Below are 24,827 nucleotides of genomic sequence, written 5' to 3'. Positions count from 1 at the left end.
AAAGTCCCTGTACGGGCTCGGGTTACTATGGTTACGCTCGCACAACAAAGTTGAGGCATGAGAAAATGATATGGATAACAGGCACATAACCATGGCTAACTTGTTTTGAGTACCTAGTCAAACAGATGGAAAATTATTAAATGGTAAGTTAAATGTCATTTCAAATGTAGCTAGCTTATGTCGTTGCAGTATTATTAAACCACTCACTGTTTTTATTTATTTATTTAACCTTTATTTTACTAGGCAAGTCACTGTCTAGGTAGTACTAGGGGTATTCAAAATGGTCTAAACTAACGTTAGCTAACAGTTTAGAGTTTGCCTGTGACAGTTGGTTACAACAACCTTTTCAGCTGATTGTCAACTGCTTGAAATGATAACATTCTTTCGTGGCTGTTTGTCATTGCATATTTCAGAGGAAGTATCAAATGTTCTAGAAACCCCAGTCATGAACACTTATGTTGACAACCTCATTGAGGATGAAGCTGAGATTGAGCTTCTTCTTGCCAAACCGACCTGCTTCATCATTATTGGGAAGCCAGTGAGTTATCAAATTGGTTCACACATGCACACACACACACACACACACACACACTGACCTACTATATTGTTATTCTATACAGGGGGTTGGCAAATCTACTCTTGCCACAAAATTAGCCCAGTCCTGGAAGTGTGTCTTGATTGATGGTAAATATTCCCTATCTCAACCTGTTTTTCTGTTCCTAATATCATGTCCTGTTCTCCTTTTCTGTATCTGAACACGTCTTTATACATTCATTTCAGACACAGAATTGCTCAACCAACACATCAATGATCAAAGAGCTCAAGGAGTAGAGGTAAGTTGCCACTGTGCGGCCTCAATTTGCTGTACAGTAGCAGATTTACATGAATGACTTTTCAACTACCCATCTTATGGTTTCAGCTTCTTGAGATTCTGAATGAAGGGAAAAGTATCTCAGAAGAGATGGTGGTCCAGCTGATTCTGGACAGACTCAAGTCACCAGAGGTCGAGCACTACGGTAATTCAACTAATTTTGCTAGCTTAATCGACATTGTTTCGTTGTTCCTTAATCCCTAACTACATTATACTCACTAGATTCAACACAGTGCTGCATGTTTTGTGTATGTTTGAAGTGTGTGCAGTTTCAGGACAATGTCAGTATTGTGTTGTATGGCAGGTTATGTGCTGAGCTGCTTGCCCTCCATGTCAGAGGAGTACCTGAAGATACTGGAGCAGATTGAGTTCATCAAGAACCTGAGACTGGCACCCGATTTCATCATAAACATCAAGGTTATCTTCTTCTCCCTTGAGTTAGTTTACTGTGCCTTGTGCTGAATTAACAAGACACAGCCAAACTTTTACAGCTAGTTACGCCCATTACACTACACCATCGACCGTGAAATAACAGTAAAATCCTGAAACTGTCCATGGCCTGAAGTATCCTCATTGCGTTGAACTTTTCTATCCACTTATTCTATTGAGCTGTTTCATCCCCAGTGTGCGGACAGGGACCTGATCCACCGCCTAGCGGGCCAGAGGCAGCACCCCCTGACAGGCAGGGTGTTCCTCAGGGAGCAGTGGGACCCTGTGAAGAAAGAGACCACCAAGAAAAGGAATGAGACAGATGAGGATGAGGGGGAAGAGGAGGAAGGGGAGCTGGAGGAGGCAGAGGAGGTGCAGCCAACATGAACAGATTGATACTACCCTTATTGGAGATGTTGTTATACTCTATTCTATGTGATTTGTTTGTTTGTTTATTTAGTCGGTTGCTTATTTGTTGATCAGGTGGAGGAGCGCGAGCTGCAGAAGGACATGATTACCCAGCTGGTGCGAGCGCAGGAAAACTTCCCAGAGAACGCCTACCGCAGGGTTCTCCTGTACAAGGACACCATTCTCAGACCTCTAGAGGTGAGCGTACTGAGGCCTGAAGAGGACACACCTAAAATGGCTGCCAATTTCTGACAACAACTCCATTCACTTTGTTGACTCATCATCAAGTGTTCTATCTTGATCAGTGATAGAGATGTAGTGTATTACTAGATGGACATAGTTCTCTGTTCTGATTAACTGCCATGGCTACCGACATGCTGTTTGACATGCTGTTTGTTTCCAGGACTACATGGCAGACCATGCTTCCCTGCACCTGTTTGAGCTGGATGGGAATAAAAACCCTGAGGAACTGTTCATGGTGGGATCAGAGGGGGTTCTTGGAAAGAGGAGTTCCATTTCTGAGGGAATAAGCAACGCAACCCTTAGTCCTCTGTCAATACATTAGTCACATTGAAAACCCTTGAGTTGGCTGCAGTTTCATTATCCATTCTACAACTAACCACAGTGACTGTCCCTGTAGGTAAAGACTGACTTCTGTGTTTTAATTGCTGGTTGACGAGCTGGTTGTTTATGGTTTTGTCCCTGGTGTAGTCAGTGCTCTTCCGTCTGGAGTCCATGGCAGTGAGGAGGGTTGCTGTCCCCCTTCGGCTGCTCCAGATCGACGAGGAAGAGCTGCCTGATGAGATTGACACGGTCAGCCTCTCGCTTATGCTACTGTTTGTGTGGAAAACCCTAAACTCAGATCTATTATTGTAAGATTAGTCAATGGTCCTTGAGCAGCAAGCAATGTAGCTAGCTAGCACAATGTTAACAGGTTACGGTAGCCCAATGCTATGGGATAGTAACTGCCATTGGCTGTCTGTGCTGATGTCTTCTCTCAGGAGGAGCTGTTGCGGACCATGTCCTCCTCTAAGACAGTGGCCCCTGGGTTCAGGTGGAGGAGAAGTCGTTGGTGTAGAGCCTGCCCTGTGGCCCTGAAGGAAGGCAAGATCATCAAGGGAAAGCCCGAGTTCTCTGTGGGGTGAGTGAGTGAGTGAGTGAGTGAGTGAGTGAGTGAGTGAGTGAGTGAGTGAGTGAGTGAGTGAGTGAGTGAGTGAGTGAGTGAGTGAGAGTGTGTGTGCGTGTCTCTGTTGCTTGTGTCTACACATTCCAGCCATTAACTCTCCTTCCCCGCTCCCCTTCAGGTTCATGGACAAAATCTACATCCTGTCTTCCCAGGAGGCCTTGGGGAGGTTTATGCTGAACCCGCGGCGGTACCTCCTGCCACCCATGCCGCGGCCGCCCTGCAAGGTGTCTGTGATCGGGCCTCCATGTGCAGGCAAGAGCACGCTGTGCGCCCTACTGGCCCAGCACTACGGAGCAGAGCTGGTGGACATGGAGGTCTTGATGAAGCCAGTCATCGCCAAGGTCAAACAGGACATGCTGGAGAAGGTCAAGAGAGACTCCACCCTCATGGCTATCGAGAGGGTCAAGGTCAAGATGGAATTGGACGCCACCCACGGGTCCAGTGAGTGATGGGATGATTATGGTGGTGATGATGACGAATGCATGGTGAAAAAGTGTATCAATCCTTTGCTCGGTTTCTTGTGTTGTCATCTGCAAAGCATTTATAGAATGAGCATTTAGTCAAATGTAATCAAATGTGGATTTCCTGCAGTAAACATGAGATCCAACATCAGTGAGGAGGAGTCTGATGACAATGATTCAGGTGAGTAAATCAGACTTTAACCAACAAACAGGTAAGTGCTGCCTAATAGACATACACATTTAGTCTAACTGGTGATTCTGATGTCATCCCACAGCGACATCCACGACCCACTCCTCGAGTGAACAGACTGAGGAAGGTGAGCAACACAACCATACAGTCCCACTACTTGTCAGTTACTCTGTTTGACTGTCTGCTGAGGTGTTGTTGTCGTTGTTGTTGCTGCTGCTGCTGGGATACAGTGATGATGGAGGTGACAGAGGAGCACCCAGATGTACAGGCCATCGTGGAGGAGGCTTTAAAGGAGGCTGAGCAGGTTGTAACCCCGCCCTCTCTGGACCTGTATGCAGAGGTGCTGGAGAATCACATCAGAGAGGTTTGTCTGAAGTCAAGTCAAGTAAATTACCTTGAAGATTAAATAGTTGAACGTGTGCACAGTATCCTTCCAAATTGAAAAAGCTATGCCTTGTGGAATGGCATTGATGTTCTCTATCAAATGAGTATTCCAGATTGAGATGGCCGATGCAGACTCAGAGATCAAGAGAGGGTGGGTGCTGGACAACTTTCCCAGGAACAGGTCCCAGTTGGCCACCATTCAGGATCTCCACGATGGGATCATGCCCGATATCCTGTTCTGCCTGAAAGACAATGATGGGGAAGGTGGGAGAAACTACAACTCACAGCTACAAATACTACCATAGTAATGCCTTTGTATTATTCATCTGAAGACTACCATATTTGTAGTTCTATACCAATGTATAATATTTCTGTTGCAGGTAGGGTAGTATTGAAGAGGATGTATGAACAGAACAGGGAGGAGGTTGACAAGGTAATCAAGAGGCTTGAAGAACAGCAGAAACAGAAGGCCCAGGAGGCTCAAGATTCCTTGTGAGTAGAGCTAAAATGGAGGGGGAATGATGTGTTGGTCCTCTGCATTTTTGGAGCCAACATGGATGGTTGGGTTAACCAGTTTCAACTTGCTGTATGTGTGTTTGTGGCCTTCTGTAGAAACCGTATGCAGCAGGACCCAGAGGAGGATCCTAAGCCAACAGATCCTCAGGCCAAACTGGAGGCAGTGCAAGAGGAGGTGGAGGGTACTGTTCCATTTTAACTAAATGTTGTCATTCTCGATCTCGATCCTGAAAAACATGACATACTGGTATGCTTCTCACATCATGCTGCCTTCTACGATCACAGCTTTTGTATACTCATATCTATCTTCAATGTATCCTCTTAATTTGCTTTGCAGAAGGCTCTGCAAAATCTGATGCAGACGTTGCTGACAAAAGCCCACCTACCGTCAGCATAAAAGGTGGAGGTAAGACAATGAGCAATGACCACCTGAGCAATGTGAAAACATTTTATTGTTTTGTTTTGTGATATGATGATGATGATTATTATTATTATATCTCTGATGTAAAGTGCCACCTGCATCCATCCATCTATGATTTAGACTTTCATCCATTTTATCTCTATACCCCTCTATCTTTTCATCCATCTATCTCTCTGTCTCTCTCTCTCTGTCTCTCTCTCTCTCTCTCTCTCTCTCTCTCTCTCTCTCTCTCTCTCTCTCTCTCTCTCTCTCTCTCTCTCTCTTTTCTTCAGATGTGACTCTACCTGCAGTGTGGAAGAGAGGCTATCCAGACGGTCCAGAGATGAACCCATTCAAGCTGCAGCTGAAACAGTTTGTGATGGACTGGGAGAGCATGGAGTCCTCTATCACAGGCAGCTACAATGTACTGGAGACCTCTGGCAAGAGCCCTGAGGACCTGGTCCAGGAGATGGTCTTCCACATGGAGAGTGAGTTTTCAGCTTAGGGTGTTTGTGTAGGTGGAGGGGGTGGGGGGCTCAGGGTGTGTACATGTGGGTTTTTTGTGCTGGTAAAAGAGAGTATGGTAGGGTACTGAGAGTATGTCAGGGTACTGAGAGTATGGCAGGGTACTGAGAGTATGGCAGGTTACTGAGAGTAGGGCAGGGTACTGAGAGTAGGGCAGGGTACTGAGAGTAGGGCAGGGTACTGAGAGTAGGGCAGGGTACTGAGAGTATGGCAGGGTACTGAGAGTAGGGCAGGGTACTGAGAGTATGGCAGGGTACTGAGAGTATGGCAGGGTACTGAGAGTATGGCAGGGTACTGAGAGTATGGCAGGGTACTGAGAGTAGGGCAGGGTACTGAGAGTAGGGCAGGGTACTGAGAGTATGGCAGGGTACTGAGAGTATGGCAGGGTACTGAGAGTATTGCAGGGTGCTTGCCTACGGAGCTGTGAGGGGAACGGCACCTCAGTACCTCCAGGCTCTGATCAGGCCCTACACCCAAACAAGGGCACTGCGTTCATCCACCTCTGGCCTGCTCGCCTCCCTACCACTGAGGAAGTACAGTTCCCGCTCAGCCCAGTCAAAACTGTTCGCTGCTCTGGCCCCCCAATGGTGGAACAAACTCCCTCACGACGCCAGGACAGCGGAGTCAATCACCACCTTCCGGAGACACCTGAAACCCCACCTCTTTAAGGAATACCTAGGATAGGATAAAGTAATCCTTCTCACCCCCCTTAAAAGATTTAGATGCACTATTGTAAAGTGGCTGTTCCACTGGATGTCATAAGGTGAACGCACCAATTTGTATGTCGCTCTGGATAAGAGCGTCTGCTAAATGACTTAAATGTAATGTAAATGTAATGTAAATGTACTGAGAGGATGGCAGTGTTTGAGGTTGAGTGACTATACTGGCTTGGTCAAATAGTGTGGCAGAGGACAGAGTTATAAGGCACCTTCAGAATGTATTCATAGTCCTTGACTTATTCCACATTTTGTTGTGTTAGAGTCTGAATGCAAAATTAATAAAAACAATTATATATTCTCACCTATACGTCACATAGTTATCAGAATCACACAATAGCCCATAATGACAAAGTGAAAACATGTTTTAAGAAATGTTTGCAAATGTATTGAAAATTAAATATCTAATTTACGTAAGTATTCAAACTGCTGAGTCAATACTTTGTAGAAGCACCTTTGGCAGCGATTACAGCTGTGAGTCTTTCTGAGTAAGTCTCTAATAGCTTTCCGCACCAGGATTGTGCAACATTTGCCCATTATGCTTTTCAAAATTCTTCAAGCTCAGTCAAATTGGTTGTTGATCATTGCTAGACAACCATTTTCAGGTATTGCCATAGATTTTCAAGTAGATTTAAGTCAAAACTGTAACTCATCCACTCAGGAACATTCACTGTCTTCTTGGTAAGCAACACCAGTGTAGATTTGGCCTTGTGTTTTAAGTTATTGTCCCGCTGAAAGTTTAATTAATCTCCCAGTGTCTGGTGGAAAGCAGACTAAACCAGTTTTCCTCAAGGATTTTTCCTGTGCTTAGATCGATTCAGTTTATTTTTTTATCCTTAATTAACGATTACAAGCATACCCATAACATGATGCAGTCACCACTATGCTTGAAAATATGGAGAGTAGTACTCAGTAATGTGTTGTATTGGATTTGCCCCGAATATAACATTTTGTATTCAACACAAAAAGTGAATTTCTTTGCCACAATGTTTTGCAGTTTTACTTTAGTTCCTTGTTGCAAACAGGATGAATGTTTTGGAATATTTTGTATTCTGTACAGCCTTCCTTCTTTTCACTCTGTCAATTAGGTTAGTATTGTGGAATAGTTTCCTTCCTCTTCAGCAACTGAGTTAGGAAGGACACCTGTATCTTTGTAGTGACTGGTTGTATTGATACACCATCCAAAGTGTAATTAATAACCACCATGCTCAAAGGAATATTCAAATGTCTGCTTTTTTATTTTTACCCATCTTCCAATAGGTGCCCTTCTTTGTAAAACATTGGAAAACCTCCCTGGTCCTTGTGGTTGAATCTGTGTATGAAATTCACTGCTCGACTGAGTGACCTTATAGGTAATTGTATGTGTGGGGTACAAAGATGAGGTAGTCATCTCTGTTAAACACTATTATTGCACACAGAGTAAATCCATGCAACTTATTATGTGACTTGTTAAGCAAATGCTTACTCTTGAAATTGTTTAGGTTTGCCATAACAAAGGGGTTGAATACTTATTGACTCAAGAAATTTCAGCGTTTCATTTTTTATTAATTTGTAAACATTTCGAAAAACATAATTCCACTTTGACATTGTGGTTGTTGTGTGTAGGCCAGTGACACAAATTATAGGCTGTAACACAACAAAATGAGGAAACAGTCAAGGGCGGAGAATACTTTCTGAAGGCACTTTAGGTACCTAATAACCTTGATGTGTGTTTTCCCAAGAGCCCTTTAAGTACGTGGGCTGGGAGCTGTCAGGAGTAGACCTGGATGAGGAGGAGGAGGATGCTCAGGCCTTGGCTGAGCTGGAGAAACCTGAGGAGGCAGAGGGAGAGGAGGAACAGGAGACAGACGTACGTCCTACATGGAGAAACCCACTAATGACGTATAGTAGTTGGCAATTTAGACCGTACACATTTCTTGTACACTTTCTCCAATTAAATGCACTGTAGCTAAAAATAAAATTGCTTCAGACTTCACAGTATAGGTATTCTAACCAAAAACATCTGGTCCATGTCTGTTTACCATCATCCCATACTGCTGTTTTTCTGTGACATTTTTATGACGTTCCCTCTCTCCTCTCTCCTCTCTCCCTGCTGTATCCAGGAGGAGGCAGCGTCTAAGAGGGTGATGGGGGACACCCAACACTTCTGTCCCGTGTCCCTGAAGGAGAACGGGGCACTGATCCCCTGTCTGGATGAATATGCTGCCAAGTACAGAGAGAAAGCCTACTACTTCTCTAGTACTGAGGCCAGGGAACGCTTCTTACTGAGCCCCGAGACATACGTCTCACACACACAGCTATTGCAGGTAGGAGAGGCGGGAGGGAGGGAGGGAGGGAGGGAGGGAGGGACAGAGAGAAACAGTGAGGAAGTAAGATGTAATGCTGCGGGTGTCGTGGGTGTGGAGTCAGACGCAGGAGACAGAGAGTGCAATGCTGTGCGTCTTTAATTGCACCAACGCACCACAGGGTACTCACAATAGTAACGACCCCAAACACAGGGAATGAAAAATGTACAACGGAAAAGTCACGACCAGGCACTAACACGTACCTCTACAACAGAGCCGAAGGTTACACTGAAATAATCCCGCACAACAACCAGGCGGGCCGGCTGTCTAATAAAGACAAACTAATCATACCTAAACAGGTGCTACCAATAAACATACAAGGAGGGGGAGGAAAGACAATCAGTGGCAGCTAATAGGCCGGTGATGACGACCGCCGAGCGCCACTCGTGACAGTACCCCCCCCCTGACGCGCGGCTCCCGCAGCGCGCCGACACCGGCCTCGAGGTCGCCCCGGAGGACGAGGTGCAGGGCGATCCGGATGGAGGCGATGGAAATCCCTCAACATGGATGGATCCAAGATGTCCCCCACCGGTACCCAGCACCTCTCCTCCGGGCCGTACCCCTCCCAGTCCACGAGGTACTGCAGGCCCCTCACCCGGCGTCTTGAGTCCAGAATGGCCCGGATCGTGTACGCCGGGGACCCCTCGATGTCCAGAGGGGGGGGAGGGACCTCCAGCACCTCACTGTCCTGCAGGGGACCAGCTACCACCGGCCTGAGGAGAGACACATGAAACGAGGGGTTAATACGATAATAGGAAGGGAGTTGTAATCGATAACACACCTCGTTTATCCTCCTCAGGACTTTAAAGGGCCCTACACACTGCGGACCCAGCTTCCGGCAGGGCAAGCGGAGAGGTAGGTTTCGGGTCGAGAGCCAGACCCTGTCCCCCGGTACAAACACGGGGGGCCTCACTGCGGTGGCGGTCAGCACTCCTCTTCTGCCGTCCACTCGCTTGTTGTAGAGATTCCTGGACGGCCCTCCAGGTCTCCTTGGAGCGCTGTACCCATTCCTCCACCGCAGGAGCCTCGGTCTGGCTCGGATGCCATGGTGCCAGGACCGGCTGGTACCCCAACACACACTGAAAAGGGGACACGTTAGTAGAGGAGTGGCGTAGTGAGTTCTAAGCCATTTCAGCCCAGGGAATGTAGCGTGCCCACTCCCCTGGCCGATCCTGGCAATACGACCGCAGAAACCTACCCACCTCCTGGTTCACTCTCTCCACCTGCCCATTACTCTCGGGGTGATAACCGGAGGTCAGGCTGACAGAGACCCCCAAGCGTTCCATGAACGCTCTCCATACCCGAGACGTGAATTGGGGGCCCCGATCAGAAACGATGTCCTCCGGCACCCCGTAGTGCCGAAAGACATGGGTGAATAACGCCTCCGCAGTCTGTAGGGCTGTAGGGATACCGGGCAACGGGAGGAGACGGCAGGACTTAGAGAACCGATCCACAATCACAAGAACCGTGGTGTTCCCCTGAGACGGCGGAAGATCGGTCAGGAAATCTATGGACAGATGTGACCATGGCCGCTGTGGAACGGGGAGGGGTTGTAACTTCCCTCTAGGAAGGTGCCTAGGAGCCTTACTCTGAGCGCACACTGAACAGGAGGAGACATAACCCTTAACGTCCTTAGCCAAAGTAGGCCACCAATACCTCCCCTGAAGGCTCCCCACTGTCCTCGTCACCCCAGGAACACCAAGCGAACACCAAGCGGCACGTACCTTCGCCCCGCTGGACACTGAGGAGGAGCGGGTTCAGCCCGTAACGCCCGCTCGATATCCGAGTCCACCTCCCATACCACTGGTGCTACCAGCTTTGAGGCGGGAAGGATGGGAGCAGGTTCGGTGGACCCATCCTCCGTGTCGTAAAGGCGGGACAGTGCGTCAGCCTTTACGTTCTGGGAGCCCGGTCTATAAGACAAAGTAAACCGGAACCGGGTGAAGAATATGGCCCACCTTGCCTGACGTGGGTTAAGTCTCCTAGCTACCCGAATATACTCCAGGTTCTGGTGGTCGGTCCAGATGAGAAAAGGGTGCTTAGCCCCCTCAAGCCAGTGTCTCCACACCTTCAGAGCTCTAACCACCGCTAGCAACTCCCGGTCCCCCACATCATAGTTACGCTCCGCTGGGCTGAGCTTCCTTGAGAAGAAAGCGCAGGGGCGGAGTTTTGGTGGCGTACCCGAGCGCTGCGATAGCACGGCACCCACCCCAGCCTCGGACGCGTCCACCTCCACTATGAATGCTAGAGAGGGGTCCGGATGCGCCAACACGGGCGCATCAGTGAACAGCGCCTTCAACTTGTTGAACGCTCCGTTCGCCTCTGCTGACCACTGCAACCGCACCGGGCCCCCCCTTCAGCAGTGAGGTAATGGGAGCCGCTATCTGGCCAAAACCCCGGATAAACCTCCGGTAGTAGTTGGCAAAACCCAAAAACCGCTGCACCTCCTTTACCGTGGTTGGAGTCGGCCAATTACGCACGGCCCTAATGCGGTCGCCCTCCATCACTACCCCCGAGGTGGAAATGCGATATCCCAGAAAAGAGACGGCTCGTTTAGAGAACACGCATTTCTCAGCCTTGACGTATAGGTCATGCTCCAGCAGTCTACCAAGCACCTTGCGCACCAGAGACACATGCGCGGTGTAAGTGGCCGAGTAGATCAGAATGTCATCGATATAAACAACCACTCCCTGCCCGCACAGGTCCCTGAGAATCTCGTCTACAAAGGATTGAAAAACGGCTGGAGCATTTTTTAACCCATACGGCATGACGAGGTACTCATAGTGGCCTGATGTGGTACTAAATGCGGTTTTCCACTCGTCTCCCTTCCGAATACGCACCAGACTGACTACGCGCTCCTGAGATCCAGTTTTGTGAAGAACTGCGCTCCGTGGAATGATTCCACCGCCGTAGCGATGAGAGGTAGAGGGTAACTATACCCCACTGTGATGGCGTTTAGACCTCTATAATCAATACACGGACGCAAACCTCCCTCCTTTTTCCTCACAAAAAAGAAACTCGAGGAGACGGGTGAAATGGAGTGCCGAATGTACCCCTGTCCCAGCGACTCCGTGACATATGTCTCCATTGCCAACGTCTCCTCCTGGGACAGCGGGTACACGTGACTCTTGGGAAGCGCAGCGTCTACCTGGAGATCTATCGTACAATCCCTTCCCGGTCGATAAGGTGGTAATTTAGTCGCTTTCACTTTACTGAAAGCGATTGCCAAATCGGCATACTCGGGGGGAATGCACACCGTGGAACCTTGGTCTGGACTCTCCACCGACGTAGCACCGATGGAAACTCCCAAACACCTTCCAGAACACTCCTCTGACCACCCCTGGAGAACCCCTGTTTCCACGAAATTTTAGGATTGTGCCGGGCCAGCCAGGAGTCCCCAGCACCACTGGAAACGCAGGCGAATCAATAATAAAAAAAACTGATACGCTCCCTATGATTCCCCTGCGTCACCATGTCCAGTGGGACCGTGGTCTCCCTGACCATCCCTGACCCTAATGGCCGGCTATCTAGGGAGTGCACGGGGAAAGGAGAATCTATCGGCACCAGCGGAACCCCTAACTTAAGGGCGAGTCCGCGATCCATAAAGTTCCCAGCTGCGCCTGAATCGACTAGCGCCCTATGCTGGGAAGAGGGAAAAAAGTGAAGAAAAAAGGTTAAGACAAACATGTGGCCAACAGGGGGTTCTGGGTGAGTTTGATGCAGACTCACCTGGGATGATCGAGAAGCGTTCCGCCTGCCATCTCTACTCCCAGACGGACCCCCCCAGCACCGAGCCCCACTCGTGACATAAGAGCTACTGGATAACTTGTTGAACAATTTCATCTATGAATGTCTGAAATGACCAAATAGCTAAGACAAGTGAATCCATGATAAAATAATGATTCCACTTGACCCCCATATTCTATCCCTCTTCCTCTCCACCTCCCCTTCGTCCCCATCCCAGGCCCCAGCTCTGAGAGTCTTCCTGCTGGGTACGAGGGGCTCTGATAAGACCACCCACGGGAAATGGCTGGCGGAGAAACTGGGGGTTTTTCACATCCAGTTCAGAGAGTGCCTGCAGGAGCTGATCCTGGGGAAGACCCAGGCCCGCGTGCCCTACTCTGATGAGGTGGAACCCCCTGAGGAGCCCCTTGAGGACCTGGAAGCCCTTCTGCTGCAGGCACAGGGAGGGGCAGCAGTGCTCTCTATGGACGAGGAGGAAAAACACAGTGGGAAGGACAGCCCAGAGGAAGCCCCAGCAGCAGAGGTAAAGGATATGATACTGTCACATATCAGTTGTTATGGTGCAGTATTTCAGCTTGTTCCCCAGGGATTGAATGGTGGGCTATCTGTGTTGCTGTGTATGTTGCTAGCAGGGGATGGTGCTGAGTGACGAGGAGGAGGCAATTAAGTCCTATCTGTTTGATGGAGAGCCTCTGCCTCAGGAGATCATGGAGATGATGCTGCCACAGTTCTGGGACCAGGAGCCATACAAGTACCAAGACATTTCACTAACACACACACAGACTCATCTTGACACACAAGGCACTCTCGACCCACTGACTTCTCATCTTGACTGATTTGCTGCACCCCCCTCCCTACCCCAGATCGAAAGGGTTCATCCTGGAGGGTTTCCCCCAGAACCCTGAGGATGTGTCCTTCATGGTGGAGCGCCGGCTGTTCCCGGACGCAGCTGTGGTCATGACGGTGGACGTGAGAGACGTCGTGCGGCGCCTGCTGCCCCCCCGCCTAGCCAGCTGGAGAGAACGCCGTGACCGCAGGAGAGAACAGCTGAGACAAGTCAGGGATCTACGCCACAAACTACGGGTGAGAGGAGAGCAGGGCAGATGACTAGGGCTTCAGGACAGGGAGCCAAGTGGGGGAGAAGGTGGAGAAAGTAGAGAGGCTCAATGCTCAAGGCAGGTGTTAGAGGTCATGTTAACACAATCTCACTCCCTATCTTCCCCCCCTCCTCTCTATCTTTCTCCAAATCTATCTCTCTCTCTCTCATATATATATATCCTCCTCCCCCACCCCCCTCAATCTATCTCTTTCTGTTTATGCAGGAGGAGGCCATCACCCGGAGGAGGGCTGAGCTCATGGCAGAGCATGCCTCAAAGCAACCAGCTGCAAAGGTAGTCCTTCATTGTCACAAGCACAGATGCTGGGACTCTTTGAGGCTGATATGGGTCTGTGCTATATTCGTTTGGGAAGAGTTTATGATTAGACCCTGATAAGTAGGGACTCTGTCATCCACTGGTCCTTACAGTCTCTCTCTGTGTGCCAGGTGAAGGATGAGGAGGATGAGGAGGAGTTTGATGAGGAAGAGGAGGGGATGGAGGAGATCGAAGCCATGCTGATTGAGGAGTTTACTCTGGACGAGGAGGATGATGGGGAGGATGAGGAGACAGAAGCGGCTGCTGAGGAGAGGCTGGAGATGGAGATCGGGGAACGCTTTGAAACAGACGACGCCAACTTCACTAGGATGATGGTACAGAGACACACATACTGTCCAGCTATGAACAGGCCTTAATATAGTTACAGGCATTATAATAATAATAATACATTTGTAACCCAAAGTGCCATTATAAATCCAATCACATTTTATTTGTCACATGCTTCGTAATCAACAGGTGAAATGCTTACTTATGGGCCCTTCCCAACGATGCAGAGAGAAAATGTGAAAAATAATAACACAAAAAACAAGATACGCGGGGTATCAGTACAGAGTATAAAATTGTTTGTTTGTTGTTCAGGAACTCCTGGATGAAAACCAGATCCCTAAGCTGACCATCAACGGTGGCCGTAAGTCCAGGATCGTGCGTTACCAGCTGCTTCAGAAGGTTCAGCCTCTGGTGACCAACAGGGAGGCCCACTTCCACAAGTGCCAGCCCATCAGCTATACCCTGGCCCGCAAGCTGCTCTGCTACTCCTTCAAGTATAACAGCTTCTTCGGCTGCTGGGACCCCGTCAAGGTCAGTATAAACCGGGACATACCCACACTCTCTCTATTCAAATCCCAATCTGCTTCATTCAGTGGATGTGGACTTCTTCATAGTGTGATAAATGTTTTTATCTTCTACTAACTTTCTGTTTATCCCTGTATGTTGTAATGTGACCGATAGCAGATCCCATGTGTTCCTCTTTTAGTACACAGAGGGAGACCTGATCCAGCCAGTGCAGGGTCCCCTGAACACATCCTACCCCGTGCTCTTCCACCAGTTCATCTACTTCTTCGCCTCCAAGGAGACGAGGAACACCTTCATCCTCAACCCCATCAAGTACCTGAAGCAGCCCAAACCCAACCCCTCCCTTCCCATCAAACTGGTCATTATCGGACCCCCCAAGTCAGGCAAAACCACAGGTCAGAGTTCACAACACATAGAGGCATATTACACAAGTTCTCATCCAGTGGTGGAAAAAGTAACCAATTGTCATACTTGAGTAAAAGTTAAGATACCTTGATAGAAAATGACTAAAGTAAAAGTGAATGTCACCCAGTAAAATACTACTTGAGTAAAAGTCTAAAAGTATTTGATTTTAAATATACTTAAGTATCAAAAGTAAATGTAATTGCTAAAATAAAAAGTCAAAAGTAAAAATCAAAAGTAAAAGTATAAATAATTTTAAATTCCTCATATTAAACAAACCAGATGGCATAATATTCTAGTTTTTTAAATTTACGGATAGCCAGGGGCATGCTCCAACACTCAGACATCATTTACAAATGAAGCATGTGTTTAGTGAGTCTGCCAGATCAGGGGCAGTAGGGATGACCAGGGATGTTCTCTTGATAATTGTGTGAATTAGGCCATTTTCCTGTCCTGCTAAGCATTCAAAATGTAATGAGTACTTTTTGGTGTAAGGGAAAATGTATGGAGTAAAAAGTACATAATTTTCTTTAGGAATGAAGTGAAGTAAAAAATTGTAAAAAAATATATAAATAGTAAAGTACAGTACAGATACCCCCAAAAACGACTTAAGTACTACTTTTAAGTATTTTTACTTAAGTACTTTACACCACTGTTCTCATCACAAATGTAGCTCTGTGGTAAGTGAATGTAATTCACTTTTGTAAGGATTGTTTGCAATATGTTTATTTGATTCTTAAACTCTTTTCTCCTCTATGAATGCACTAAAACTCACTTTATTGTAACTTGTCAAACAATGCATTAAGATTTGATTCTCTCTAACACAAACTTTGATTTAAGACCATCTCAGGACAGTTCTGCCAATCCAGCTGTACATTAGCTCCCCCAAACAGAGAACACACCCATATCTATATGTGTTGTGCAGTGGCGAGGATGTTTGCCCATGAGTACAGCCTGACTCGTCTGTCCATTGGGGACGTGATGCGGACTGTGCTGGCCAGCCAGGGTAGGACAGAGCTGGCCACCCAGATGATGAAGCACCTCTCCCAGGGCCACACCTTGCCAGATGAATTGGCCATCCAGTGTCTGGAGGTAGCCCTCATGAGCCTGGTCTGCAGCACCAGAGGGTAAGGCAGCTAACCTTGGCTGAAAAATATAGGCAGTGTTCAATTTCCCTCTTTCTCATGTCTGGCTTCATTCTGAATGATGTCATAAAACGTTAAAAGTCAGTAATTCCCAGTGAGACAGTAATTTGGTGATCCATGCAGACCAATCAAAAGCTGGAAAAAGGTTGTATTGAACAGACCAAAAGCAACATTTCATTGTATGCCAACCAGAAGGTTGACTAGGCTATTCATTCTATTTCCATGACATATTCTATTGGCTGTATTTCCTTCCCTATCTCAGGTACGTGTTGGATGGCTTCCCTATGACGCGTAAGCAGGCTGATTTGATGGAGGCTCGGAGCATTATCCCAGTGCTTGTGGTGGAGCTGCAGCTGGACACCGTGGAGGTGCTAAAGAGAGGCCTCAGTGACAAGATGAAACCCAACAGGTCAGAGGGGTGGCACTAGATGGCCCTACCAGAGAGAACAAAACTATTGTGTACTGTACATCCAGCTATATGCATCAATCTCAAATGAATAGGGAAGTTCAGCACGTCCTGAAATTAATAAACTTTGACAGTGTCTATGCTTCCCATTCATTTAAGATTTAGCGCATGTAGCTGCATCTACACAACAGATTATCTGGGACATGGATTCATCTTGTTATCATTTTGGCTTAAACTGTCACTTAATTATCCCCCCTCCCCTGGCAGTCCCCACCTGATGCATGACAGCCCCCAGATCCTGAACATCCGTAACTCTAATTTCAAGCATGAGGTGGAGGCGGTGAGGCAGCACTACCAGCAGCATTACCAGAACTGGGTCTCTGTGGATGGACACAACTCCAAGTGGTGGGTCTGGAACAGAATCCTGGATGAGGCCCGCATGAGCATGAGACACATCCACACCTACCTGGAGAAAATACGCACCGGTAATATATGCAGTCTAGAGAGACTATAGAAAAAGCCTATTCACTTTGGTAATTATTTGATTTCTACACTGAACAGAAATATAAACGCAACATGTAAAGTGTTGGTCCCATGTTTCATGAGCTGAAATAAAAGATCCCAGAAATGTTCCATAAATTATGCATAAAAAGCTTATTTCTTTCAAATTTTGTGCACATATTTGTTTACATCCCTGTTAGTGAGCATTTAGCCTTAGCCAAGGTAAAAATCTACCTGACAGATGTGGCATATCAAGAAGCTGATTAAACAGCATGATCATTACACAGGTGCACTTTGTGCTGGGGACAATAAATGGCCACTCTAAAGTGTGCAGTTTTGTCACACAACACAATGCCACAGAGTTTTGATGGAGCATGAAATTGGCATGCTGACTGCAGGAATGTCCTCCAGAGCTGTTGCCAGAGAATTGAAAGTTTATTTATCTACCATGAGCCACCTTCAAACTTGTTTTAGACAATTTGGCAGTATGTCCAACCGGCCACACAACCACAGACTATGTGTTGAGCATTGTGTGGGTGAGCTGTTTGCTGATGTCAACGTGGTAAACAGAGTGGTCCATGGTGCCGGTAGGGTTATGGCATGGGCAGGCATAAGCTAAGGACAACAAACACAATTGCATTTGTATTTTTTTTTATTTTACCCCCTCTTTCTCCCCAATTTCGTGGTATCCAATTGTTAGTAGCTACTATCTTGTCTCATCGCTTCAACTCCCGTGCGGGCTCGGGAGAGACGAAGGTTGGAAGTCATGCGTCCTCCGACACACAACCCAACCAAGCCGCACTGCTTATTAACACAGCGCGCATCCAACCCGGAAGCCAGCCGTACCAATGTGTCGGAGGAAACACCGTGCACCTGGCAACCTTGGTTAGCGTGCACTGCGCCGGGCCCGCCACAGGAGTCGCTGGTGGCGATGAGACAAGGATATCCCTACCGGCCAGGCCCTCCCTAACCCGGACGACGCTAGGCCAATTGTGCGTCGCCCCACGGAACTCCCGGTCGCGGCCGGTTACGACAGAGCCTGGGCGCGAACCCAGAGTCTCTGGTGGCACAGCTGGCGCTGCAGTACAGCACCCTTAACCACTGCGTGACCCGGGAGGCCCTCACAATTGCATTTGCAATTGCAAATCCATAGATTAGGGCCTAATACATTTATTTCCTCATATGGACTGTAACTCAGTAAAATCTTTGATATTGTTATTTTTTTTGTTCAGAAAATATTAAAGTCTTATGAGATTGCTGCTTCTCCTATGTCTTTGACCCTGGCCCCTACAGGCCATGCAGCTAGCATCGACAGGCTGTGCATCACACCAAAGGAGCTAAAGTCTCGGCTGGGTGAGTTTAGCTATTACTGCCCTGTCAGCCTCGCCCTCCATCGACACCTGGTGGACTGTTCTCTCACTACATCTCTGGAGCTGGCAGCTGAGTTCAGGGGACATTATTACAAGATGTGCTCTCGGGAGTACCTGGAGGTGGGTCTCATACCTGGTGACAGTCATCAATGATTTGGTGACTTACCTGCATGTAATGTGTGTAAAGTGCTCTTTGAGATATGTGGTTAAAAGGTATAATGTATATGATTACATCACAGGAACTATTAACAGAGGTAAAATTATATTGATTTCTCTCTTTGCCTTGTACCCCTATCTACAAAAGCTCTTCCTTGAGACTCCAGAACAGTTTGTGATCCCGGGCTGCCCACACGCTCTCCCCCCTTCCCACATGTTGCCCAAGAAGCTGACGGCCGGCCAGGTGAAGGCCAGGTTCCCCAAGCAGGTGGAGATGAAGGGCTACTGCCCCGTCACCTACCTGGATGGGAGGCAGAGGTAGCCAACACACTGGCTTTACTCCTATCTATTCATTATAGTACCAGTCTTCTTCAATGTTGGCACAGGGGGGCATGGGTTCTCTGTAGGTCTCTGGCTTTTTAAGAGGTCTCAAGTTTGGAATATGCCAGTAATTAGGTACAGTTGAAGTCGGAAGTTTCCATACACTTTAGCCAACTACATTTAAACTCAGTTTCTCACAATTCCTGACATTTAATCCTAGTAAAAATGTGTGTTTTTGGTCAGTTAGGATTACCACTTTATTTTAAGAATGTGAAATGTCAGAATAATAGGAGAGAGAATTATTCATTTCAGCTTTTATTTCTTTCATCACATTCCCAGTGGGTCAGAAGTTTACATACACTCAATTAGTATTTGGTAGCATTGCCTTTATATTGTTTAACTTGGGTCAAACGTTTCAGATAGCCTTCCACATGCTTCCCACAATAAGTTGGGTGAATTTTGGCCCATTCCTCCTGACAGAGTTGGTGTAACTGAGTCAGGTTTGTAGGCCTTCTTGCTAGCACACGCCTTTTCAGTTCTGCCCACACATTTTCTATGGGATTGAGGTCAGGGCTTTGTGATGGCCACTCCAGTACCTTAACTTTGTTGTCCTTAAGCCATTTTGCCACAACTTTGAAAGTATGCTTGGGGTCATTGTCCATTTGGAAGACCTATTTGCGACCAAGCTTTAACTTCCTGACTGATGTCTTGAGATGTTGCTTCAATATATCCACATACTTTTCCTCCCTCATGATGCCATCTATTTTGTGAGGTGCACCAGACCCTCCTGCAGCAAAGCATCCCCACAACTTGATTCTGCCACCCCTATGCTTCACGGTTGGGATGGTGTTCTTCGGCTTGCAAGCCTCCCCCTTTTCCTCCAAACATAACGATGGTCATTATGGCCAAACAGTTCTATTTTTATTTCGTCAGACCAGAGGACATTTCTACAAAAAGTACAATCTTTGTCCCCATGTGCAGTTGCAAACCGTAGTCTGGCTTTTTCGTGGAGGTTTTGGAGCAGTGGCTTCTTCCTTGCTGAGCGGCCTTTCAGGTTATGTCGATATAGGACTCTTTTTACTGTGGATATAGATAATTTTGTACCTATTTCCTCCAGCATCTTCACAAGGTCCTTTGCTGCTGTTCTGTTATTGATTTGCACTTTTCGCACCAAAGTACGTTAATCTCTAGGAGACAGAACGCGTCTCCTTCCTGAGTGGTATGATGACTCCGTGGTCCCATGGTGTTTATACTTGCGTACTATTGTTTGTACAGATGAACGTAGTACCTGCAGGTATTTGTAAATTGCTCCCAAGGATGAACCAGCCTTGTGGAGGTCTACAATTTTTTTCTGAGGTCTTGGCTGATTTCTTTTGATTTTCCCATGATGTCAAAGAAAGAGGCACTCTGTTTGAAGGTAGGCCTTGAAATACATCCACAGGTACACCTCCAATTGACTCAAATGATGTCAATTATCCTATCAGAAGCTTCTAAAGCCATGACATAATTTTCTGGAATTTTCCAAGCAGTTTAAAGGCACAGTCAACTTAGTGTATGTCAACATTAGAAGCCTCCTCCCTAAGTTTGTTTTATTCACTGCTTTAGCACACTCCGCCAACCCAGATGTCTGAATCCTGGCTTAGGAAGGCCACCTACAATCCTGAAATTTCCATCCCTAATGTAATGAGTGCGTGTAGGTGGCAGGGAAGTCAGGCGCAGGAAAACGAACTTGGTATAAACGGATTGTGTAATAAGCGCTCATAAACTCCGAAAACCAAAATATACAAAAAATAATAAAAGTGGGTAAAAAACCCGTCGCACACCGACACATGACTAGCACAACACATACAATAAACAATCTCCGACAAGGACATGAGGGGAAACAGAGGGTTACACAACATGTAATTAATGGGATTGGAACCGGGTGTGAAGGAAGACAAGACAAAACCAATGAAAAATAAAAAATGGATCAATGACAGTTAGGTCAGTGACGTCAACTGCCGAACACCGCCCGAACAAGGAGAGGGACCGACTTCGGCGGAAGTCGTGACACCTAACTAAAACATTTTCCGACAAGATAGAACTGCAAAGGTGGAGGAGTTAGCCTGAAGTGTTCTGTCATACTATCCTGGTCTGTGTCCAAGCAATTCGAGCTTCTTGTTTTAAAAATCAACTTTTCCAGAAACAAGTCTCTCACTGTTGCCGCTTGTTATAGACCCCAGCTGTGCCCTGGACACCATATGTGAATTGATCGCCCCATCTATCTTCAGAGTTCGTACTGTTAGGTGACCTAAACTGGGACTTGCTTAACATCCCGGCCGTCCTACAATCTAAGCTAGATGCCCTCAATCTCACACAAATCATCAAGGAACCTACCAGATGCAACCCAAAATCCTTAACCATGGGCACCCTCTTAGATATCATCCTGACCAACTTGCCCTCTAAATACACCTCTGCGGTCTTCAACCATGATCTCAGCGATCACTGCCTCATTGCCTGCGTGCATAATGGGTCCGCGGTCAAATGACTACCCCTCATCACTGTCAAACGCTCCCTAAAACATTTCAGCGAGCAGGCCTTTCTAACCGACCTGGACCAAGTATCCTGGAAGGATATTGACCTCATCCCGTCAGTAGAGGATGCCTGGTTGCTCTTTAAAAGTGCTTTCCTCTCCATCTTAAATAAGCATGCCCCATTCAAAAAATGTAGAACTTAGAACAGATAGAGCCCTTTGTTCACCCCAGACTTGACTGGCCTTGACCAGCCCAAAAACATCCTGTGGTGTACTGCATTAGCATCGAATAGCCCCCGCGATATGCAACTCTTCAGGGAAGTGAGGAACCAATATACTCAGTCAGTTTTCAAACAGAAATTTGCTTCCTGTAGCATTAATTCCAAAAAGTTTTGGGACAATGTAAAGTCCATGAAGAATAAGAGCACCTCCTCCCAGCTGCCCCACTGCACTGAGGATAGGAAACACTGTCACAATAAACATTTTTCCACAGCTGGCCATGCTTTCCACCTGGCTACCCCTACCCCGGCCAACACCTCAGCACCCCTTGCAGCAACTTGCCCAAACTCCCCCCGCTTCTCCTTCACCCAAATTCAAACAGCTGATGTTCTGAAAGAGTTGCAAAATCTGGATCCCTACAAATCAGCTGGGCTAGACAATCTGGACCCTCTCTTTCTAAAATTATCCGCAAAAATTGTTGCAACCCCTATTACTAGCCTATTCAACCTCTCTTTCGTATCGTCTGAGAACCCCAAAGATTGGAAAGCTGCCGCGGTCATCCCCCTCTTCAAAGGGGGAGACAGACCCTAACTGTTATAGAGCTATATCCATCCTGCCCTTTTTTTTGGTTCACCAACTACTTCTCAGATAGAGTTCAGTGTGTCAAATCGGAGGGCCTGTTGTCCGGACCTCTGACAGTCTCTATGGGGTGCCACAGGGCTCAATTCTCGTGCCAACTCTTTTCTCTGTAAATATCAATGATGTTGCTCTTGCTGCTGGTGATTCTCTTCTCTGCACCTGGGTCCAACCTTACAATGTCACAGATTGATGCTCTCATTCTACCTCCCAGACAGGCTGCTTGCTATAGGCTCTCAGTTGATTCCGTTTCATATTTAGTGCCTTTGAGATGTATTGCTTTTAGTTTGAAACTCTCCTCAGGTATGAGGCCCTGGTTCGTGGAAGCGTGGAGTACTCTGTGGAATATCGGGAACAAATCTACATTTTTGAGAACGAACAGAAACAGGACAGGTTTCTGAGGTCAGTAATAGACTTATGCAATGATCCTGGTGTGATCTCAAATTATCAATTTGAATATTGTTAGGTAACCCAAACCAGTTCTCTTCCAACTTCTTGCTCCTCCTCTCAGGTTACCTGAGACCTATTGGAACCAGAAGCTGCCCGACAAGCTGCCTCCTATGAGTGAGCCTGTGCAGCTCACCTCCCTGCCCATGCTAGGCTACATGGAACAGGTGAGACTGAGGCTCAAACACACCGGGAGGCACTCTGGATGTAATTACTGGAGGGACTTAATCTGAATAAAAATAGCTGAAGTGTGTTTACACTACAGTGCATGTGACATACTGTATGTTGACCAAAGGTTTTGTGTTCCATATCAGGGCGTGGCAAGATCTATCATTAAAGCTCTGACTGCTGTCGGTTGTCTCAAACCAAAGTTCCCCTACCTCAGTCCGAAGAGATCGGCACTCCATTATCTGGCATTTTATTTGAAAGGTATGCAAAAATCGTTGAGAGGAGCCTTAAGGCTCTTCACACACCCAAGTTTGTCATCACCATAATGTCATACGGTCCCTGGTCATGCTATATTTGCAGTGCATTGGTCTCGGATTATAATTTGACTCTGCATTATCTTGCGCTGTCCATTCTTTCCTCCTATGCTCCCTCCCTATTCCCTCCATCCCTCTCTCCGTTCCTCAGCCTTCAACCCCAGGAACTCGGACTACATCCGCCAGAAATACAAGAAGAAGCTGGCGTCATTTGAGGAGAATTGTGAGCTTATCTCCTACCTGGGCTCCACTATGACCAAGAAGTACAGAGCTCCTCAGGAGCAGCCCATAGACTTTGAATTTAAGCTGCACAGGTTTTTGGCTTTTGGAGAGTCCACAGAGGCTGCTGCTGGGGTGCTATAGTACTGCATGACTTGTGAAATATTGTTCACTGAAATGTTGAGCTCTAAGTATTTCACAGGGTGCATTGCAATCTTGATATATCAAAGGATGACAGTAGAATTGCAGTCCTTTTAAACTGCTATTAACATTTCTAAATGTTTATTATTTAACCAAATGCATTTTGTTAGTTCACCATTTGTAAGTTGAAAGTCAGTGCGGTTTTCTTCGTACATATTAAAAACCCAGTGCAGTCAGAAATGTGATTTTACTGTGATATATATTTCCACATTGTTGAAATAATATTGTGAAAATGATCATGTCCTTCAAGTGTACGAGCGGTTTGAAAAGACTGCCAGAAATGTTCCTGTTTTGGTGGGATGGAGTTTGGGCCTGCCTGGTGACATGAGGCTGTAAATGTGTGAATTGGGGGCTTGCAGTTGCTTCACGAATCACCTAGCAACCGCACCAAGCGCCATGTTGGAAGAACAAACTCAAGTTTGTTGAAAGTCCTCCAATCGTTGACATGGCTGGCTGCGTTTTGCTACCACCGGAAACTTCAGGAAGATTTCCCATTATTTTTTTGAAGGCCCTAGAAAACGGAGGCAGTGGGAGAACCTATTCAAGTAAGTAAATATGTTGAAAGTGATCAAAAATGCTGTATTATCTAACTGTTAGCGTACTACAGACACTTAGTGTGCAGGCTAACTCAAATGAGCTTCTAACGTAATGTTAGTTAGCTAACTTTACATACTGTATAGCTAGCTACGTGAATTAAATATCACAGGAACTTCATATTAGCTAGTTAGCTATATTGATGTATTTACCGTTTCAGACCCAAATATATTGGTAGGTAGGTAGATAGCTAACGGCCATGGAAGAGGGTGAAAGGATTAGCTAGTACTTCCAGCTGTCACAAAGGGGAAAGTAGTCTACTCTGGATAGGGCAGGTAACTTTGGTAGGGCATTACGAAACTATTCTCCAGTTCCTAGCGAGAAAAACTAAGGACAGCGAGATAAAGCAACTTAATATTCAGGGATGTCTAACTTCATTATAATGCAGCGTGTTTCTTTGTGATGTTCTGTCCTCAGATACAGAGAGCCATCAAATCCTGTCTGCAGATGAACAGGTCCCAATGAATGTTAAGGGTACGTACATACAGTGCATTCAGACCCCTTCCCTTTTGTTAGGTTAAATTCAATCTACACACAATACCTCATGACAAAGTGAAAACGGGTTTAGACATTTTTGCAAATATACAAAACACAGAAATCCCTTATTTACATAAGTATTTAAACCTTTTGCTATGAGATTTGAAATTGAGCTCAGGTGCATCCCGTTTCCATTGATCATCCTTGATGTTTCTACAACTTGATTGGAGTACACCTGTGGTAAATTCAATTGATTTAACATTATTTGGAAAAGCACACACACCTGTCTATATAAAAGGTCCCACAGTTGACAGTGCATGTCAGAGCAAAAACCAAGCC

The 24,827-nt window shown here is 46.7% G+C and overlaps 2 protein-coding genes across 5 annotated transcripts; one reads left to right on the top strand and one right to left on the bottom strand.

Moving 5' to 3' along the window:
• Positions 1–30: 30 nt before the first annotated feature.
• Positions 31–23,597, top strand: ak9 (adenylate kinase 9). 4 transcript variants are annotated; one of them, XM_029676479.2, is made up of 38 exons: positions 31–143; positions 414–538; positions 621–684; positions 781–833; positions 920–1,016; positions 1,176–1,288; positions 1,496–1,672; positions 1,784–1,906; positions 2,112–2,186; positions 2,420–2,521; positions 2,710–2,849; positions 3,013–3,335; positions 3,486–3,536; positions 3,631–3,672; positions 3,776–3,909; positions 4,043–4,193; positions 4,310–4,421; positions 4,542–4,627; positions 4,783–4,851; positions 5,139–5,333; positions 7,808–7,935; positions 8,189–8,392; positions 12,396–12,698; positions 12,808–12,926; positions 13,039–13,258; positions 13,498–13,566; positions 13,719–13,922; positions 14,188–14,406; positions 14,582–14,795; positions 15,728–15,929; positions 16,210–16,356; positions 16,621–16,838; positions 18,148–18,344; positions 18,529–18,698; positions 22,372–22,470; positions 22,580–22,682; positions 22,830–22,944; positions 23,149–23,597. In XM_029676479.2, exons 2-38 carry the CDS (start codon positions 446–448, stop codon positions 23,358–23,360), a joined length of 5,343 nt encoding a protein of 1,780 aa, XP_029532339.1. In that variant the 5' UTR covers positions 31–143; positions 414–445; the 3' UTR covers positions 23,361–23,597. The 4 variants fall into 4 exon arrangements, with proteins under 4 accessions (XP_029532339.1, XP_029532338.1, XP_029532340.1 ...); XM_029676478.2 differs by having other exon boundaries at positions 12,805–12,926; XM_029676480.2 differs by lacking the exons at positions 22,830–22,944; positions 23,149–23,597 and having other exon boundaries at positions 12,805–12,926; positions 22,549–22,672.
• Positions 8,513–12,214, bottom strand: LOC135574674 (chromobox protein homolog 2-like). Its single transcript, XM_065026286.1, has 2 exons — positions 12,161–12,214; positions 8,513–9,144 (listed from the first exon to the last, which is right to left on the bottom strand). Exons 1-2 carry the CDS (start codon positions 12,190–12,192, stop codon positions 8,781–8,783), a joined length of 396 nt encoding a protein of 131 aa, XP_064882358.1. The 5' UTR covers positions 12,193–12,214; the 3' UTR covers positions 8,513–8,780.
• Positions 23,598–24,827: the final 1,230 nt, after the last annotated feature.

Source organism: Oncorhynchus nerka, linkage group LG13 (assembly GCF_034236695.1).
Source record: "Oncorhynchus nerka isolate Pitt River linkage group LG13, Oner_Uvic_2.0, whole genome shotgun sequence".
Lineage (NCBI taxonomy): Eukaryota > Metazoa > Chordata > Actinopteri > Salmoniformes > Salmonidae > Oncorhynchus > Oncorhynchus nerka.
Note: the sequence above shows the minus strand (reverse complement) of the source record. Positions and strands in the feature narration are given on the sequence as shown.

What these genes read in the sequence shown, in the direction of transcription:
- ak9 (XM_029676478.2), top strand. Translation starts at nt 446, where the DNA reads ATGAACACTTATGTTGACAACCTCATTGAGGATGAAGCTGAGATTGAG. An exon ending in TCATCATTATTGGGAAGCCA is followed by an intron (nt 539 to 620) that starts GTGAGTTATCAA and finishes TATTCTATACAG; the next exon opens with GGGGTTGGCAAATCTACTCT. An exon ending in CCATTCTCAGACCTCTAGAG is followed by an intron (nt 1,907 to 2,111) that starts GTGAGCGTACTG and finishes GTTTGTTTCCAG; the next exon opens with GACTACATGGCAGACCATGC.
- LOC135574674 (XM_065026286.1), bottom strand. Translation starts at nt 12,192, where the DNA reads ATGGCAGGCGGAACGCTTCTCGATCATCCCAG. An exon ending in ACGCTTCTCGATCATCCCAG is followed by an intron (nt 9,145 to 12,160) that starts GTGAGTCTGCAT and finishes GTCTCTCCTCAG; the next exon opens with GCCGGTGGTAGCTGGTCCCC.